General features: G+C 40.6%; 1 protein-coding gene and 1 non-coding gene across 6 annotated transcripts in view; both read right to left on the bottom strand.

The window, feature by feature from the left end:
* The window catches only part of LOC116376827 (LIM domain-binding protein 3-like), a 35,088-nt gene that overhangs the window by 10,091 nt on the left and 6,967 nt on the right, over positions 1-18,030 (bottom strand). For 3 of the 5 annotated variants that reach the window (XM_031838316.1, XM_031838324.1, XM_031838332.1), the window contains exons 4-8: positions 11,604-11,755; positions 9,006-9,075; positions 8,017-8,210; positions 924-1,093; positions 505-559 (exon numbers count right to left, since the gene is read on the bottom strand). In XM_031838316.1, the coding sequence (XP_031694176.1) occupies positions 505-559; positions 924-1,093; positions 8,017-8,210; positions 9,006-9,075; positions 11,604-11,755 (641 nt within the window). Of the gene's footprint in view, positions 1-504; positions 560-923; positions 1,094-3,040; positions 3,215-5,090; positions 5,114-8,016; positions 8,211-9,005; positions 9,076-11,603; positions 11,756-18,030 lie in introns of all 5 variants that reach the window. The other 2 variants (XM_031838340.1, XM_031838347.1) reach the window with 2 other exon arrangements.
* Positions 14,211-14,284, bottom strand: trnat-agu (transfer RNA threonine (anticodon AGU)). The gene has a single exon. It is a non-coding gene; the product is annotated as a tRNA-Thr (tRNA).

Genomic DNA, 18,030 nt, shown 5'->3' with positions numbered 1-18,030 from the left:
TTATTATTGTTATGAACTATTATTATCACTGTTGATGATGTAGCCGGTCGAGGTGGAGCTGATTTAAATCAAATACTTGAAATAAGTTAATATTTGGTAGTTAAACCCTCACAACATATTATTTTATGAACTCATTATAGGTTATATGTGTACAATTCTAAGTAACTAAGCTGTCAGATAAATGTCGTGGGGTATAAAGTACAATGCTTCCTTAAAGATGTAGTGAGGTAGAAGTATAAAGTAACAGAAAACGTAAATACTTCAGTAAAGTACTTGAGTAAATGTACTGTCCACTGCTGCTGTATTTCAAAATAAGAGTCTAAAAGCAGGCCAAGATGAGTTTACCTGAACGTTCAGGATCATTTTAAGACAGAGGTGACCTATAGGGGCAGTGAGAAGAGGTGAGGGGCGGGGCAAGGTGTTCGGGGGCGGGGCAGAGTGTACAGGTGAGCAGCCGGTGGGGAGGGGTGGTCTGCAGCTGTCTAATGGAGCTCTGCTGCCTACCTGCTCCTCCTCAGAGCCTCCTCCTCCTCCTCCTCCTCCTCCTCCTCCCCTGGTACTGTAACAGACAAAACAAAGCGGAGAGCAGACATCAGTGAGCATCCTCAGTTTAAAGTTAGTGAGGCAGGTAAGTCAACTTTAATAGAAACACAAATTAAAATGTTCAAACAGTATTCTCTACTGTCATACAACACCGTGGGCACATTGACTAAATTAAAGTTTAAATTAATTTTTCGTCTTTTGGGGCCAAACTATTTCAAATGTAAATATTATATTTGGTGTCTGGATTATACAGTTTTTATCTCCATTAAAATAGTTATTATTGAAGGAAAACATTATCAACAGCTGATTCAAACTTTTCAACGGTGGTGTACATTGATAGGAAAACTTCAGACTCAAATAAAAAGAAACAGGAAACTTACAGGACTCAGTGCCGGTCATGTGGGCCAGGACCCGGAAGGACTTGGACTGCATGTTGACTGCACAGCTGCGACGGCCCCATTCGCCCAGGTCCGGGTCCTTCTCTGCACTCTGGACGGCCTGATAGACCGGGGAGTCGCTGTCTACAAGACCATCTTTAACTGGGAGAGGACTGCAACCCCCCCCGACACCAAACCAAGTCAATACCATGACACTAAAGCTCAAGTGGACTTTAAGGAGAGTGTTTGTATTTTGGGTGGATGAGGGTAAAGTGTTTGATGCCCTGCCACCTTTTCACTAAAACCTGGAAAACGAGCTGGTGTTGATTTGATCATGCATGAAAATGAAAATAAAGATGAAAATGGAGACAGTGGATGCAAATGAGAGGAAGAGCAAAATATGAGAATTAAAACATTTTGTAATGAGTTTCAGGATGAGTTTGTTAGACACAGATGTATCCCACTAAAAGAAGGAGAAAAGGGTTCAGAACATCCAGTTTGTGACCGGTAACACCAGTTTAACGTCTTTCCTTCAGCCTGTTTAATGTTTCTTTTTATTTCCTTTACTCAGACTTTTTTCATCTGTTTAGTTTTGTATTCCAACGCTGTTTCTCAGTAAATGAGAGTTTGATGACCGGAGAGACGATAAGGAGGAGGACGAACGCAACACACACGAGTGTAGTTGGTTTTCCAGTGAAGCTCGTCCTGTGTACAGCTGGATGGTTTCGTTCAGACTGACATTTAAATTAAAGCCGAGTGTAAAAGTAGAGCATGAATGAAGACTGCATGTAGATGTCCAGAGCAATTATAATGTTTTTGTTCTCTCAGGGGAGAGAAAGAGAGAGAGCGGTTTTTCATGCATACACTGCAGCACATCTCCTGATGCAATTTTCCATCAGCATGGAGAATTGATTGGTCGTGTGAGAAGAGGAAGAAGAACACACAGCAGTATTTCTCCCCATAATTACCATAACACACAACACACAACACACTACAACAACAGATGGATCTCTGTAATGCTTCAGAGAGTAAAACACTGCACTTAATGAGCTGTTTTTAACATGCAGACCATGTTTAAAGCATACCGCCCTGCAACCACAGATTTAATCTGAAGGCAAGTCTAGAAGATGTCCATGTAATATAGGTGATGTCTGAGGTTATGAATCACATCTGATATTGTAATCCTGTATTTGAATGAGATGTGAATGCGTGGTTGCTCATAGACTCTTGTTAGTGACTTAATGCTTCAAATACTTCAAATCACACATTCACCGCATGAACACAAACACTGCAGCAGCACCAACAACTCTAAACGCACCACGAACAAACTGCTTTAAAACCACAACACTGCAGCAACATTTGTACAATCACTGTTTTCTTCTTTCTAAAATTCAGAAATCATCAAGACAAAAGAGTCAGAACTAATGTCGTCGAATAAGAAGGAGGAAGAGGAGGAGGAGGAGGAGGAGGAGAGGACTGGGCAACAAGAGAGTGTTTGGGATTTAACTACTTTAATATCCACCATCTTAAAAGAAAGATGAAATATACAGAGAGACTGAGAAAAGTGGTGATGAAGAGGAGGGAATACAAGAAGGAGGGAGTGAAGAGAGTCAACCCTGAAGTGATGTTAACATATACAACTAATTTGTTTTGCCAAATATGATTTTTAAGGAAAATACAACTGCTGACTGGAATATGTTTCATATCTATAAAGTGAAGGAAGTGTGACATGTTTGTAAATTATTAGTATTTAAACATTATTTGAGCGTTTCGAAAGGAGGATGATCTTGTCAGAATATACGCTCACTAAACACTACACAAAGTACTTTGAATAAAAATTGTTATTTAATCTTTCTTTAAATTAACAAAAATACCTCAGTATTTGGCAATTATTTCAAGGAAAATTGACGGTATATAAATGTAATTTTGAAGAGGAAGATGAGAAAGTAGGAGAAGCTGGAAGTATCGGAAGAAGTAAGAGGAGGCAAAGGAAGAAGGATGGATCTTTGGTGAGGAAGAGGAGTACACGGAGTGATGGTGAGGAGCACAAACACAACAGAAGAGAATAAAAAGGACGACAGTGGTGGAGGAGGATGACGAGGAAGAGGAGGTGTTCTTACCCGCCGTCGTGCCCCTTCCCCTGCGTCTGCCCTGCGATTACGTCCATGATGGCGTCCTGCGAGTACATGCTGATGGGCGTGTTGTACTGGGCGTGGATGATGGTGGCCTTGCCGCCGGGGCCCTTCACCTCGATGGGCCTTTGGGTGGGGAGGGCGGCGGGGTTGAAGCCGGCGCTGTTGTTGGCAGGAGGGGCAACGTGGCGGTGACGGAGAGAGAGGGAGGAGAGGACGAAGGAGGACGTAGAGGTGGAGGAAAAGGTAGAGGGGAAGTGTGTGAGGGAAGGTGGGCGATGTAGCTGACGGAGTTAAAAAGAAGAAACATCCAGCCATGCTCACAGCAAACATCTAAAGCAACAATTGAATGCTTCCATCAAAACTCTGTTCTCATCAGAAACAGCTCATAGAGCATCACTGAACTCTTCTCTGGTTTATTTAAAAATCCAACATCCATCCATCTCTATGAGCCTGTCCACACCAAATCCCACATTTTTGTATTTCGTGGTGCATTGCAGAACATTGTGTTAGTTTCAGCAGCTTCACATTGTCTTTGTGGTTTCTGTTGTAACTAAAGCTTGAAAATATTTACACCATTACAGTTTCAACCTCTACAAAGTCCATTAATCCGATTTATGAACGTTTCCTCGTTGTCTGTCACGGATCAACTTTAAGTCCTTTACAGCTCCAGAAACAAGCAGGAAAAAGCATCAAACCAACCAAGCACACCAGGACATAAACACTGTTACAGATTATAAACCTGATTTGATCTGTTGTGTTCATCCTTCGCATTAATCAAGCCTCATGCATGTTCAAACTGTTCAACCGGAACCTCAGATAAAATGCGTCAAACTGTGACCTTTATTTAAATGCCAAAGAGACGTAACATAGATGATTGTATCAGTCCACAGAACAGCAGAGATTTAATCAATTGTACCCCCCGCCCATTTATTTAAATATATGGCTGTGTCTGAGGATGCATGCAGACCCAATCAGCACACCACAAACACCAGAGGAACATTAAAACATTCACAAAAACCCAGACGGAGATTCTGACAGCTAATTAACTCACTGCTACTGAATTAGCTGGAGACTCATTTGTCTCTTAGTTTTAAAGAAGCCATCACTCTCTTGGTAATGAACAACAACTTTTCAGTCTGAAACACACAGCAAACCATGATGATGCAGATTCACGCTGCACAGACAGCAGAAAATGTCCTTTGGTGGAAAACTATTGGTTCTTGTTTTAGCTTGTGCGGAGTACCAGGTGGGTTTATGACGTACTGCGAAGTTAATCGAACTCACCTGGTTGTGACTGACCGACGGTGTCTAAATGGCTCATAAACTCCACCCATCCGGTGCTCCCTGCAGGTTAAACCAAATTCTAAAAAGCACTTGGAGGTATAACTTATAGTAACTGGGATTTTAGAGAGAAAATAAAGGGATACTTCAGAAGAACTCCATCAATAATGACCCATGTACCCCAACCAACATGTCGGGCTTCTGCTACATTCTTCATCTTCTATTTTAGGGAATTTTGTGAGGCACCCCGAAGTGCTTGTCGGATCATCGAGGAGGAGTCTGGAACCTCCTCCTCATATCTGTCAAACATCAGACGACATTTTTAACTTCCAGAAACCGACAACCTGACATTCACAGGCACTTTTAACATTGTGATTGTTCAGCTGTGTGGAGATGTGACAGTAAGCCGGGATTAAACTTTTATCTCAGCTCTCTTTTTTCATTCTTTTATTCTGAAATTTCCTCTGAAAACGGACCAGTCGAGGGCAATGTTCTATAAGGGGGCAGGGAAACCACTGGGGCTGATGGGAAACGTCTTTAAAACAGAGGCAACCAACTAGTCCCACCATGGTTTTTATTTGCTTTTGGTAACTTTACCCAGTAATCTATTATTGGACATGTATGTACTGATGACTGAAAAAGGCCACAGGCAGCACTTCATCCCAACAGGGAACACAAAGACACCCACAGAGCCAAACCATGCCTTAAAAGGACCAAACGACACAAGATGCACTCAGCAGGAGAGGATACTAACTTGGGAGCAGCTGGGGAGAAAATCTTGTTTGACCGACATCGAAAGGGCAGAAGAAAGAGAAGATGAAGTCATTAGAAAACACGTTCACATGTTTGTTTTGTGAGCAGGACAACGTCCGCTACAGAGAGGAAAGAAGAATAAAGGTCAGAGATTCTTCATTAAGAGACAATAAGGGGGAAAAATCTTCTCCACATGACTTTTATAGCAGAGACAATAATAATAGTAAAAGAAGAACAACCGGTCTTCCCCCTACCGATTTATAAGCCATAACATTTATTTCTGAAGACATCTGTTTTTCATTTGGATGTATAAGTTTACTGATGTAATGACGTGTATATTGAATACATTGTTAATACCCAAATTCTTTGAAATGGGTTACAGGGTCAGAGATTTGAAGTCTTAAAAAACAGCCAAGAGTGTGATCTTAAGTCCCGTCGAGCACATCTTATCCCCTCGCAGACATGATGTGATGACAATGAACACGACACTTCTAACGTTCTAATGATCACTGATGTGGGGTTGAAGAAAGCTCGAAGATGAGGTTTTCGGTTCCACATATTGCATCAATACGTCGCTTTTTTCACCACAATGGAGTTCTATGCACCCTCAAATAACAGTAGAACGGCTTTTTACTACGCTGTGAGCTTTTTTCCATATTAATTACTGTAAGGGTGTTGTATTTGTGCACTCTGTTGTCGTCTCACTGCTTGTATTTGCATTTTTAGGAGTGTAAAATATACTTGATGTACCTTTGGATGGATGGATGGATGGAGGAATAAATAGGCTGATTGTACTTTCAGTGTGTAGGATTTGGCGTCATCTAGCGGTGTGGTTGCTGATTGCAACAAACTGAAACTTCTCCAGTGCGTGAAGCATGTAGGAAAACTACGATGGCCGACATGAAAAGGTGACAGACGGCCCTGTCTAGAGCCAGTGTTTGTTCGTTCTGTGCTACTGTAGAAACATGGTGGCCGGCTCTGTGAAGAGAACGGCTCATTTTAAGATAAAGAAAGCACAACGATTCTTATCGTCAGGTGAAAATACACAACAGAGAGAATACACCTGTTCTTTAATAAAGGGATGGTTTGACATTTTAGACGTCTGCATTTAGGAAGACAAGAAGTAAGCCAAGGGCAGCCAGACAGAGTGTGTGTGTGTGTGCGTGCGTGTTTGTCTAGAAGGTTCCCTGACCTTTAACAGCAGCCAGAGAAACAAACAGGTGTTTGGCCACTTCAGTGACACTGTAACCGAATCACACTGTGAACTGAGGAAACACCAAAGGCATGCTGGGTAACAGACTGTGTGTGTGTGTGTGTGTGTGTGTGTGTGTGTGTGTGTGTGTGTGTGTGTGTATGTGGCTATGATTACGAATAGTTATGGTAACAGTCACACACTTCCCCTTACAGCTCTGTAATAATCCAATGTAGAAACAGTTACAATTAAAAGTACAAAATGTTTTGCATAAAAATATACTTGAAGTACCGAAAGTAAAAGTACTCATTATGCAGAAATAATATATTATTACATTAAAATTGTTGCTGCAAATATGTGTTTATCACTTTAATGTAAAGGTGAAGCTCATTGTCTTTACTTTAAATACTGCTGGTTAGTGTAATCTATCAGTTGATTATATTTTGTTACTCATAATACTGCTGTGAGTCTTCTTCTTCATGTTTCACAGCACAATTTCTGTATATGTATTCAGGTGCAGCCCATGTTTTGTTTTTGGGAGACTTTAAGACACTGAATGTCCAGATGAGTCCACTTTTCTCCTTCTTCTCTGGGTTAAAGGTCAGCAGAGCAGAGGTTTTAGAGGAGTCAGTTATTAATCTCTGATCAGTGTGGGACATTTTGGTCAACATGGCAGGATGAGGCTGCTGAAAGGTAGCAGAGATCTCAGAGGAGGAGCTGCTGCTTCAGGTTCAGAGAAAACCGAAGAACCAGTTTGTCTAAGAATCGTAAACGATATATAATTAACTGTGGTTAAAATATAAACAAATATCATGTAACTTTTGTTTTGTAAAAATGTTTGAGCCGGAATGATTCGCTGAGGTCAGCAAACTAACTAACTGTCATTACTTAGCAGCATGCTAGGCATCGTAGCTGACGATAGCATCTGTTCTCGTTTCTCATCATGTTGGAAACAACTTGGAGAGGTTCAATGAGTTCAAACATCTGCATCCACATCATGCAGAGCTGGAGTCAGGATGTGGTTAGCCTAGCTTAGCATTAAGACAAACTAGGGGTAAACAGCCAGCGTGTCTCTGTTAAATGCTCAAACATACACCGACCAACACCTCTAAGGGCCTTTCTACACCTGTCCAAACCAAGGTTGATGTTTTTGATTACATTGTTTGGATTTGATCCGGTTAGTTTTGGTTTCACGTTGCAATGATGCGAGCGCATCTAAAGAACTCTCCATGACATATATACGTCCTGTCATCATTGACATTGATTGGTTTATAGACAGACTGTCCCATCATCGTATGTCTCTCTCTCCTTCGGTTTTTCCAACTGACTCTTTATAAAAGTAGTCAGGTCATCTGGCCTTCTCCCCTCTCCATGCGCTAACAGCTCATTTTGTTTTGTTGTTTTGTTGTTTTTCCAGTTCTGACGACAGCCTACCAGAACTTCCTGCTATTGGTCTGAACAGTCCAAAGAAATGTGTTCACACTAGAAACAGTTTGATCTGGAAAGAGGCCGCCTCTGTTCCTTAGACCAAGGTCCGGCTGTTTGGTTCTTTAGGGAGCAACAAATCTGAATCTGAACTGTACGACATGAATCAACACAGAAAAGTTGATAGGATATCAATTAAATTAGCCTGAAAAACGTGGTTCTTTAGGTCCTCATTCCCTCCTCTATCAGCAGCTCTGCCTCCGAGAGCAAACTCCCGCCATGTTTATTCCTCCTCTTCGTCTCTACGTACCCAGAAGGCCGACCCGCCTGAACGGCCGCCATCTCCCTCATAGTCTCCTCTGAGTACAGGCCGATCGGTGAGTTATACTGCTTCCTCTTAGTGGGGCTGACCGCCGCCGACCTCCTCCCGGGAGAGTCTGCCTCTGCAGGCCCGGAGGAGGCGCTGCAGGCCGACAGGCGGCCGTTGAGCTGCACTGACTGAGGCTTCAGGTGGAGCAGGAGGTGGGAGGAGACGGGATGGGGAGGGAGCAGAGAATGTTGGGCAACAACTATCAATATCTGATCAATGTTTTTGAGAGACAAATTACACTGTAAATATGTTTTATTATAGGAACCGTAAAGTAAAACTGTCAACATTTCTTTTTCATTTTTTTACTGTTACTAAATCAAGTAATTTGCTTTTTTTACATTTTATTTTTGTAATTACAATCATATCATAATATGCATTAATATTATAATCTCTTTTTGCATTCCAGTCTTATCAGATGATGCAAAAGCTTCAAAGTGTATATTATCTTTTGTCAACATAACTATGTAAACACTGTGCAAAACATCATGTTTTTCAGGGATCTAAGATATTGATCATTACATCTTCGGGTTCATCCAGTGGTTTTTGAGAGGTTTCCAGTAGAACAAAGTGTGTTGTGCTTTATGTGAATTTATCTGATGGTACTTTTTTTGACAACATGGATGAAGTACATGTTCTTCTTCCTGCAGCCACCAGGAGGTGACAACTCATTACATTGAACTAGTGTGACTGAAACTGAGATTATGGAGTGAACCGTCCTGATTTAGATGCTTACAAGGAGAAAAAAAGAATCAATACATGTGCTGACAAAACTCCATATTTAGCTGGCTAAAATTGTATGCCATAACAGTGTGATCAATACCAGATAGCAGCTGTTCAGTTTCACCACAGTATCCAGGCCGCATTGGGTACAGCATCCATCTACTGTACAGTTATGTGCAGCAGCAGAAATGCATTATGGGTAAAGTTACCTGTTGGTGTGGGATCATGGGGATAGAGACGTCGATTCTTGGTGTCTGCATCGGAGCAAGACGCTTGGCCCTGCAAGAGGAAAAAGAAACACAGAGGTGATGATCTGTGAGATGACTTTTGATTAACTTTCGTTTGCAATGCTTTGCTTCGTCATAACGATTCATATCCAGACAACCAATGAGTTTATGATTATTGTACTGATCACATCCGAAAGCAGTGGAAGATTGATAGAGAATGTCAGATAGAAGAAGATATCTGGGCATCAGTTATAGAAAACAAACGTACTATTCGGAGGTGAAATACTTTATTGTACTCTACACCATTTGTGAGGAAGAAGTTTGGTTCAAAGCTCTCCTAAAGGTGTTGAAAGCAATTCACAAAATTGGCACATATGCACACGTTTTGGAAGTGTGAAAATATACTAAATAATTTTGGACAGAAGTGAAAGATGAGGTGATCACCTTAGTTTGACGTGACTTGGAGCTACCACCTCTTCGGTGTTTTGTAGCAGCTTAAGTAGACAGTGCAAGGAACAACAATAATAATAAATTGTTTGGAATACTTATTGTTGTACCAAGAAAGACTATTCTCAAACTTCTAAGGACATCCCTGCACTGGACGATTGTATAAGGAGATACTGAGAATACTCCCTCTGGAAAGGCTGACCTAAGCTCTTCATAACAATGTCGAGCGATTTATTAAGATATGGCAACCAGTCTTGGACACAGTGGACCCCTCTGGACCAGACTGCGTTGTAGCGCATTCTTTCCCAAAGACTGGGTCGGGACCCACAGGTGGGTTGCAGGCGATTTCATTACGGTCTCCAAACAAATTTGCAGAATTTCTTCCGTAGTCTTTTATTACATATATATCTGCAGTACACCTTTGGGCCACATGAGGGAGTCTGAATGTTTGTATTTTTTCAATAGTTGTAGCCTACTTATAATAGTGAATCGAATATGAAAGGCTAACATACTTTCTGTTTGTCTTACTAAAGAGAGGACAATAACGAGAGCCTGTTTACTCTGCCTAATGCGTTTATTTGGTCCCATTTATAAAATATCTAACCCTAACCCTGGAATGAAGGGATGAAAGCATTTCAAATAGTTTATTTAGCTTAAGAATTAGGAGGATTTTCTCAACACATAAAGGAACACTTTATCCTTCAGTTTATCACACGCAGTACTTGCTCATATTCTTCAAGGTGAGAGAAATGAGAAAGTAGTAAACGGTATATCCTGTCGTTTATTTTAGATGACTTGCTGGAATGAGTCTAGAAATCTCAGATCAAATCCAACCGAGTGATTTATAACTGTCATTTTGTGTTGCTTGGAAGAAGAAAAAAACACCCAGTGACCCTGAATTGAAAATTGATTGTATTTAATGTGATTCTGTGGATTGTGTGTTTTCTGTGTCACACATTTCATCAGAGGAGGGAGTGATAAGGGTCAACAGGGGTCAAACAGCTTTATATATTATTTTTGTGTGTCAAAGCGTCACCTCTATTTCCTGACCTTTGTGTCCTGCAGCCCACCACAGACCTCAATGTCCACTTTACACTTAAAAAACAACACGAGTGACGTGAAAAAATTATGAGAAAGGGCTCCTCATCCTCAGCCGAACGTCGTATCTTCATCACCCAGAGGGTTTGCAGTTATGAAACTGCTGTGGACCAACATTCATTTCCTCACCGAGCTTATCTGATCTCTTCTGTAAGACACCTTCAGGTTACCAGAAGGATGGTTTCACTCTATTTTGGTCTTGAGTGACACCAAAACGGCCCGATGTTCAATATCTGCAGCAGCCATCTTTTCCCTTTGTTTACCCTAAAGCATTTAAGATGCCCAGCAACCTCAGAACTATCCATCTATAATCCTCCATTATTACTATAATATTAGACCAGTAGTGGAATGTAACCAAGTATATGCACTTAGGTAATGTATTTATGTACACATTTGAGATACTTGTACATTACTTCAGTGTTTTCTCTTCATGCTACTTTCTACTCCACTACATTTATCTGACAGCTTTAGTTATTTTACAAATTAAGATTTGTATGCATAAAGCATATGCAGAGTTTATAAAATATGATGTCTTGTTGTAAATTAAACCCCAAAACAGTTTAAGTACAGCTGAAACAATTAGTCCATTCATCAATTAGGCGATTGAATTTGGTTCTACTTGATCGGAATGCTGCATTCAGTTGATCAAAACGTTATTTCAAATAGACGACACTTTTTAAAAACTGGTTCACCTCTTATCTTTCTTTGTTTCAACAAATGATCAATACTCATATCTCCAACTATTTTTTGGGGTTCCTCAAGCCGCAATTTTAGGGCCACTACTTTTTAAATCTTTCAATTATTCCTTGGTGGTTTCATCAGGAGACAATGCACCTCTTTCCATGCTGATGACACAGAGGTTTAACTAATCTAATTAACTTAATTAATGAAAAGTTAATTAGTTTGGAAATACAGGAGAAGAATATCAAGTATTAAAAACTATTTCTTGTTGAGTCGATGAAGTAACAGGAACTATTTCTTGCACAGAGAAGAAAAGAAAAACAGTTAAGTTCAGTCATTAGTTTCTGCCCTTACTTGGTCATGGTGAGCGCCAGGTTGTAGTTAGCCATCTTGATCTTGTTCTGGGCCTCCAGGTGAGTCATCCCGTCGGTGCCGACGCCATCTATGGCGACGATGACATCACCCTGGACCAGGTTAACCTGCGCCGCTTTGCTGCCCGGAGTGATCTGTCCAAACACAAAAACAAAGACATTGAGATCTCATGTTTGCTCTGAGAATCTTTAATCGGACACATGATGGGATGACACAAACAAATCAAGAACAAAACAAAGTCCACTCTGGTTTAAAAAATAAAGAACAAAAAAGTTTAATTGAATAGTAAACATTTCCTGTCTTTATGTCATCTTTTAGAGATGTGCTGAGGTAGGTTCAAGTTACACCACAGGTCAGTGCACACGTCAATCTGAATCTATCAATCACATAATCAGGAAAAGCTGGATGGAAAAAGGTTCACTGTTTCACGTGAAACAATCAATCAAATGGGAACTGAATTAATGAGTTCACGATTAATATGCTAAAGTCCCCTTAATCTAAAAATCCAACTCAGGAGTGGAGTTTTGACCCTCATTCACAACACAGTTACACAAACAAAAACGGTCAACAAGTCTGCCTTCAAATTAAACTGTTAACATGTATTTAAAAATGTATGAAATTCAGAGACTTGGTGGATTTTTAAATGCTGTAAATCCTGTATACATTTTTAACTGAAAATATCTGAAATTTGTTTCATGAAGAAAACCAATGTGACTTCAGAGGATCACAGACTTCTTATGTGAGATCAGGTGTCATCCTCAAAAGGAGACACAGCAACACCAACGAGAGTCCATGAACTATTTTCACTGGGAGAAATCTGCTCCCTCTTATCTTTGTATTTCAGTCTGTCTGCTCACGAGATTTCACCTAAACCTGTGACTAATTAGCATGAAACAGCATCTGTGATTTCTGAGCTGTTAATCAAGTAGTTAGCATGCTAACATTTGCTTATTATCAGTAAACTCAAAGTACAGCTGAGGCTGAAAGGAATGTCATTAGTTCTGCCGGTATTTGGTCATTAACCAAAGTATTGGACAGATTAAAATGCTGGATGAAAAGTCAGAGGATTACACAAATTATTACAATTCATTCTGAGGGGAACATGAAATGTATGAACCACATATTATCACAATAGTTGAGATATTTCAGTCTGTAACAAAGTCGTGAACAGACAAGTTAGCTGACACGCCGCTACCGTGGCTATAAATAGTGATTAGCGAGTGTTTAAGTTAACAACCCCAAAACTGTAAAAAGAAAGTGAGAAGTTTCATCCATCAGATAACGCGTGAGACTCTAAGCAGGATGGAAACAAATGAACGTGTTCACCTTGTGACCTTTAACTCAGAGAGTCGGTCTGTAGCCTCGTGGCCTCTGTGGCGCCTCGAACACAATGCCGGGACACAAGTGTTCATGCCTGAGTGTTAAACTCTAGACAGCTGTCTGTACACCGCTAACCCCCGCTGAGTCACATCCACTCTGATTACTCCCAAAAATCCCTCCTGCTCCTGTTTGCTTTGTCTTTCTTTTTTTAACTTCTCCATAATTTCCATCCACAGGAGTTATACTATATCTCCAGTCTGAATAATGTGACCTTTGACTTCTGCAGCTGTAGGAGAGAGTGGAGGAGGAGTAGAAGAAGAAAGAGGTGAGGTGAAGAAGGAGGATCATGATTAGGTTGGAGGCCGGGATGGTGGAGATGCGGGATGGGGAGGTAAAAGATGAAGGTTGGCAAAGAGAAGGACCGTGGTGGAATGTACTCAAGTACTCTACTTAAGTACTTAAGTATTTGTACTGTACTTTACTTGAGTATTTCCGTTTTATACCAAATCATACTGAATTTCAAAGCTAAATATTTTTCTTTTCACTTCACTACATTTATGTGACAGCTTTAGTTACTCTGCAGATTAGTTTTTCATTTCCTCCCTATCCAGTGAAAACCACATACCTCCAGATGTGTTGATGTTAAATGTTTGTGATAAACTGAATCATGAAATGTTCCTTTATGTGTTGAGAAAATTTCCAACTCCTTAAGCTAAATAAACTATTTAAAAAGCCTCTTATATCAGCATTGTCACAAGGTAAAAAACGTTTTTCTTTTCAGAGAAACGTGGTTCTCAGAGAACATTTGATGATCTTATAGAATATGAATCATTGCTGTCTATTAAACTAGCCAACAGGATATAAAGTAGTTAAAATAAGCTCAACCTTAAATATCCACAGCAGTAAAATGCACACGCGCGCACACACACACACACACAGTCAGTGATAAAGTTTAAATAGCGCTGTGACACTTAGCTGCAGCTCTTATCTCACTCTGACTCATCCGGCTGACATTTCCACAGAATGCGTGTCAATGCGGCGGGAATGAAATATCGCCCCCTGGAGACGAGCTGTTAGCTGCCGCTGACAGTGACGGACAGCAGGGAGCCGGTCCCAGTTTATCTTGCAGTGTTAAAGGGAGCTTTAACACTGCAAGATATGCTCTGACTTAGGTGGTTAAAGTGCAACATTTTCCTCAATATTTTTGTACATATCGCATCACATGCATGACAGGTAAACTTGCATTTCATGGATGGAAAAGTAACATGCAGGCACTGCAGGGATTTGAACCCAGGACCTCCTGTTCACTAGAGAGGCACTTTGACCAACTAAGCCACAGCGCCTCTATGCTAACACTATCAGGGGGACAACACTCACAGGTTTGCTGAGGCTTAGTTGGTTAAAGAGCCTGTCTCGTAAACAGGAGATCCTGGATTCAAATCCCAGCAGTGCTGCAGTCAGATAACTTCCTACAGGAAACTCTGATGCATCATGTTGAAGCCTCCTGTTTGCTGACTCCATCTGATTTCAGATTCCAGATTATCTCATCACAGCCGCTTTGGATTAAAGTGAACAAATGTTTGGAGAGTTTGTCTCACTGAGTTTGAACAATGCAAGTCCTGTCCCGACTGCAGAGTGGCCTACTTTCCCTCTGAGCCATTGACACTGACCCACATACGCACTTCCTATGTTCACACCACACCGAGTACATTTTCAACATATGCAGCTCTACTGGACAGTTTTCTTAGCAAAACCATTGAGAAAGTGAAATTATTTATGTACATTATGTGATGAAGCATTCTCTTCCATCCGCCAACAACCTGGATTCTTCATCCAGAGTTAAAAATATGAATCTGGATTTTATCGAACACACTGACCCGAGTGGGTCTGCAACAGTAGAAGAAGAGCTGATAAGACCTGTCTGTATGTGTATGTGTGTGTGTATGAGTGTGTGTGTGTGACCTTCACAGGCTAAAAACAGCCTTCCGCCTGTCAGCAGCCACAGACGCTCACTGCCACTCTGCAGGCCTCAGTATGCTGCTGCTACAAGTGTCCGTGTGCTGTAGGAGCAGTGAGAAGTGCAACTTGTGGAGGCAAAAAAATAGATTATGTTCACTCACATTTTTACTGCACAGATCACCTGGAAAATTGCAATTTTCATGGCTTGTTGGTGGCAGTGACCATTCATACATGTTTGCTTTGGTTCCCTTTTGAAGTGGTTTTGAATAAGTGTATTAGCAGTCATTTTGCATAGCTGTTTTGTGTCTCTCTGTGGTTCTCTGGCGTATCTTTGAAGTCGTTTTGCATCTCGTTAGCCAGCAAGCGTGTCTTTTTGTCCCTTTAGCATTTGTTTTATAGTAATTTTGCATCACTTTTGGATGTTTTGCATAACTTTCTAGTCATTTTGCATCTCTTTGTGGTTGTTTCAAGTCTCTTTTCAATGTTGTTTTGTGTCACTGTGGTTGTTCAGTGTCTCTTTGTAGTCGTTTTGTGTCGTTTCTTGCATGTCTGATTAAGTTTTCCACAATAAATGTTAACAGTAATAATAATACATCTTATTTATTTTATTTTTAGTCACTTCAGAAAGAGGATCTGGCCCAGCTGGGGTCTCCCTGAACCCTTGGGCCCCTGGTGGCTCTGGGCCTGTATCCTGTATGCCCGCTCAGTAATCAGTCCATGCCTGCAGACCCTGAAAACAAGCATAATCTGTCCTTCTGTAACAGAACTGTATTTCGGCAGCATGATGACATAATCTACCAAATTATATCTAGAAAAGATCCAGATCAGTCCTGGATCAAATTTGGGGTTCCCTGATGTGAAGCCGTTTGGGTTCCCCTGATCTGTAACTGGATGCGGTGGGATCAAGGGCTCACTGAGCGCTGAGTCAGCTCCATGTGTGACAGCAGGAGTCCAGTTACTGAGAACTCGGCTTTCAAACAGACTGTAAAACTGTATTTAAGCAGCTCAGAGCGACACAGATAGAGAATTCAAGTTGCACTACAACTTACACACAAATGTCTGCAGAGTGGGATTGTTTAAAAGGTTTATCTGAGTGAAAATAAATCATTTGAAAACACAGGCTCAAAGAAATGAATGTGAAGGTTGAATTCATAATAAGTTTATGTCATTCAGTGGCTACAAAATCTAAAACAAATTTTTTTATTTAATCTATTATTTATCTAATTATTTGATATTTATTTGTATCAGCTACAAAATAAAGCAGCACAGTTGCAGAGATGCAGCAATAAATAATAAGGCCAGATATCTACATAATACTGAATAATGCTTTCACATTAAACCTGATTATTTGGACTAAAACAAGAGATACAGGAGCTCTAATATACTTTGAGTATTTCTATTCATTCTTTCTGAGAGTAATCTGAAGGCTGACGTGAGGTGTTGTTGTAGTTCACACATCATTTTTGATCCCTCACTGCAGTTTTAATCCACGAACCTTCCTCTTGTTCTTTATTCCTTTTGTGTCGAGAGTTGTGTTCAGTTTCTCTGTTCTCATCCGCCTGCCACTCAAACTCAGCGCTCTCCTGACATTTCAGTCGGCTCTTCAGGGAAAATGTCGGTCTGCTTTATTGCAGAGTTGAGAATAATGCAAAAGAAATGCGTACAGGTTTCTGAACATCCATCAGGTCAGAGAGAAAAACCAAGAGACATGTGAAAACCTGCCGGGACATCTGAGATCATCCATGTCTTACTGAGTTCACTTGAGTGCGAGAAATCATATTAAAACTTAAAGACCGTGTGGGGAAACTAACAAACGAAACCAGTGTGAAGCTTTTATAAAGTTCTTCTAAAAAAATAAACAAGACAAGAAGCATTTGTTCGAAGCTGCAGCCTCTATTCAGGCATCTGAGCTCACATTAACTCAAACTATCGAAGCTAAGAGATTTTTCCACTAAATATCAGCCAATTGTTTTTGAATCTATTTATGACAAACACACAAAAGAGCTGTATCTCTTGTGTTGGAGACTATTAACCTGATGACATCTGCTTGTTTTTGACAAGTAGTGCAACAGGAGCTGTTGAAACTTCACTGCCTGCATGTTTAAGGTGCTTAATCTTAAAGTTCAAGTCTGCTGTTATTTATTTTTATTGTCAACAAAATCCCAAGCTTCAAGAGCATTGGTTCCTACTGAATATGTAAATCTTTGAAAAGAGATATATATATATATATATATATATATATATATATATACACATACACACACATAGTTTCATATATATAGTATTTCCTAAAACAGCTGGTCGCTGTTGTTTTTAATCAAACAAAAATAGGGAATAGGGTAATAATAGGGTAATAGGGACTACTTTCAGCCACATTTGGTGCTCTAATGAGCATTTGTGGCAGCAGGACAGTGTGTGGGATTGAGTCAAAATAAACTACAGTGTGTGTGTTCTTGGTAATGAAGGAACCACTTTTGGTTCGAGTCTGAACATGAAGAAAAATACAGAATATCACCAGAGTTATCCTAACGAAAATCCACTTATCGATGGATAGAAAACAAAACATCCATCTAAATATTAGGAATCCAACAGATTGGGACTGATTCTTCCTCATCTGTTCGTTTATCCCACTGTTTTACGTATGCTCCCTGAACATGCTGCTCTGAACCGCTGAACCTGAGGAGACAATGAAGCCCCGAGCCCAGCGGGATGATGGAAAGCATCTGCCGTCCCTCGCTCGTCCACAAACTCTCTGGCATGCAGCATAAAAGTCGCCAGTGGCAGAAAACGCAGCGTAAATCAAATTCAAAGAGCACGTCTGCTGTCACACCGACGGCAGATTAGAGCCACATCGCACCGCACACTGAGATGGGGATGCTTTTTCCCAACAAAGCCCAGGCTTTTTGTGTCGTTATCAGTGTGTGTGTGGGCTTGTGTTTATTTCAGTAATATGGGTACATTTGTAGTGAATGCGGATTTATGCGTGTCTAACAGGCTTTTCTGTTCCACCCACACACACACACACACACACACACACACACAGTATGCAAACAAGTGCAGAACAAGTCAGAGGCGGAGGGAGTACTTTTTTCATGCCCAAATTGCAATGAATGATTGAATGAGTAGGTCT

The sequence above is a fragment of the Anarrhichthys ocellatus genome, unplaced genomic scaffold, assembly GCF_004355925.1.
Source record: "Anarrhichthys ocellatus isolate YVR2014 unplaced genomic scaffold, GSC_Weel_1.0 scaffold3, whole genome shotgun sequence".
NCBI classification, from domain to species: Eukaryota; Metazoa; Chordata; class Actinopteri; order Perciformes; family Anarhichadidae; genus Anarrhichthys; species Anarrhichthys ocellatus.
This window is presented reverse-complemented; position numbering and strand designations above follow the sequence as displayed.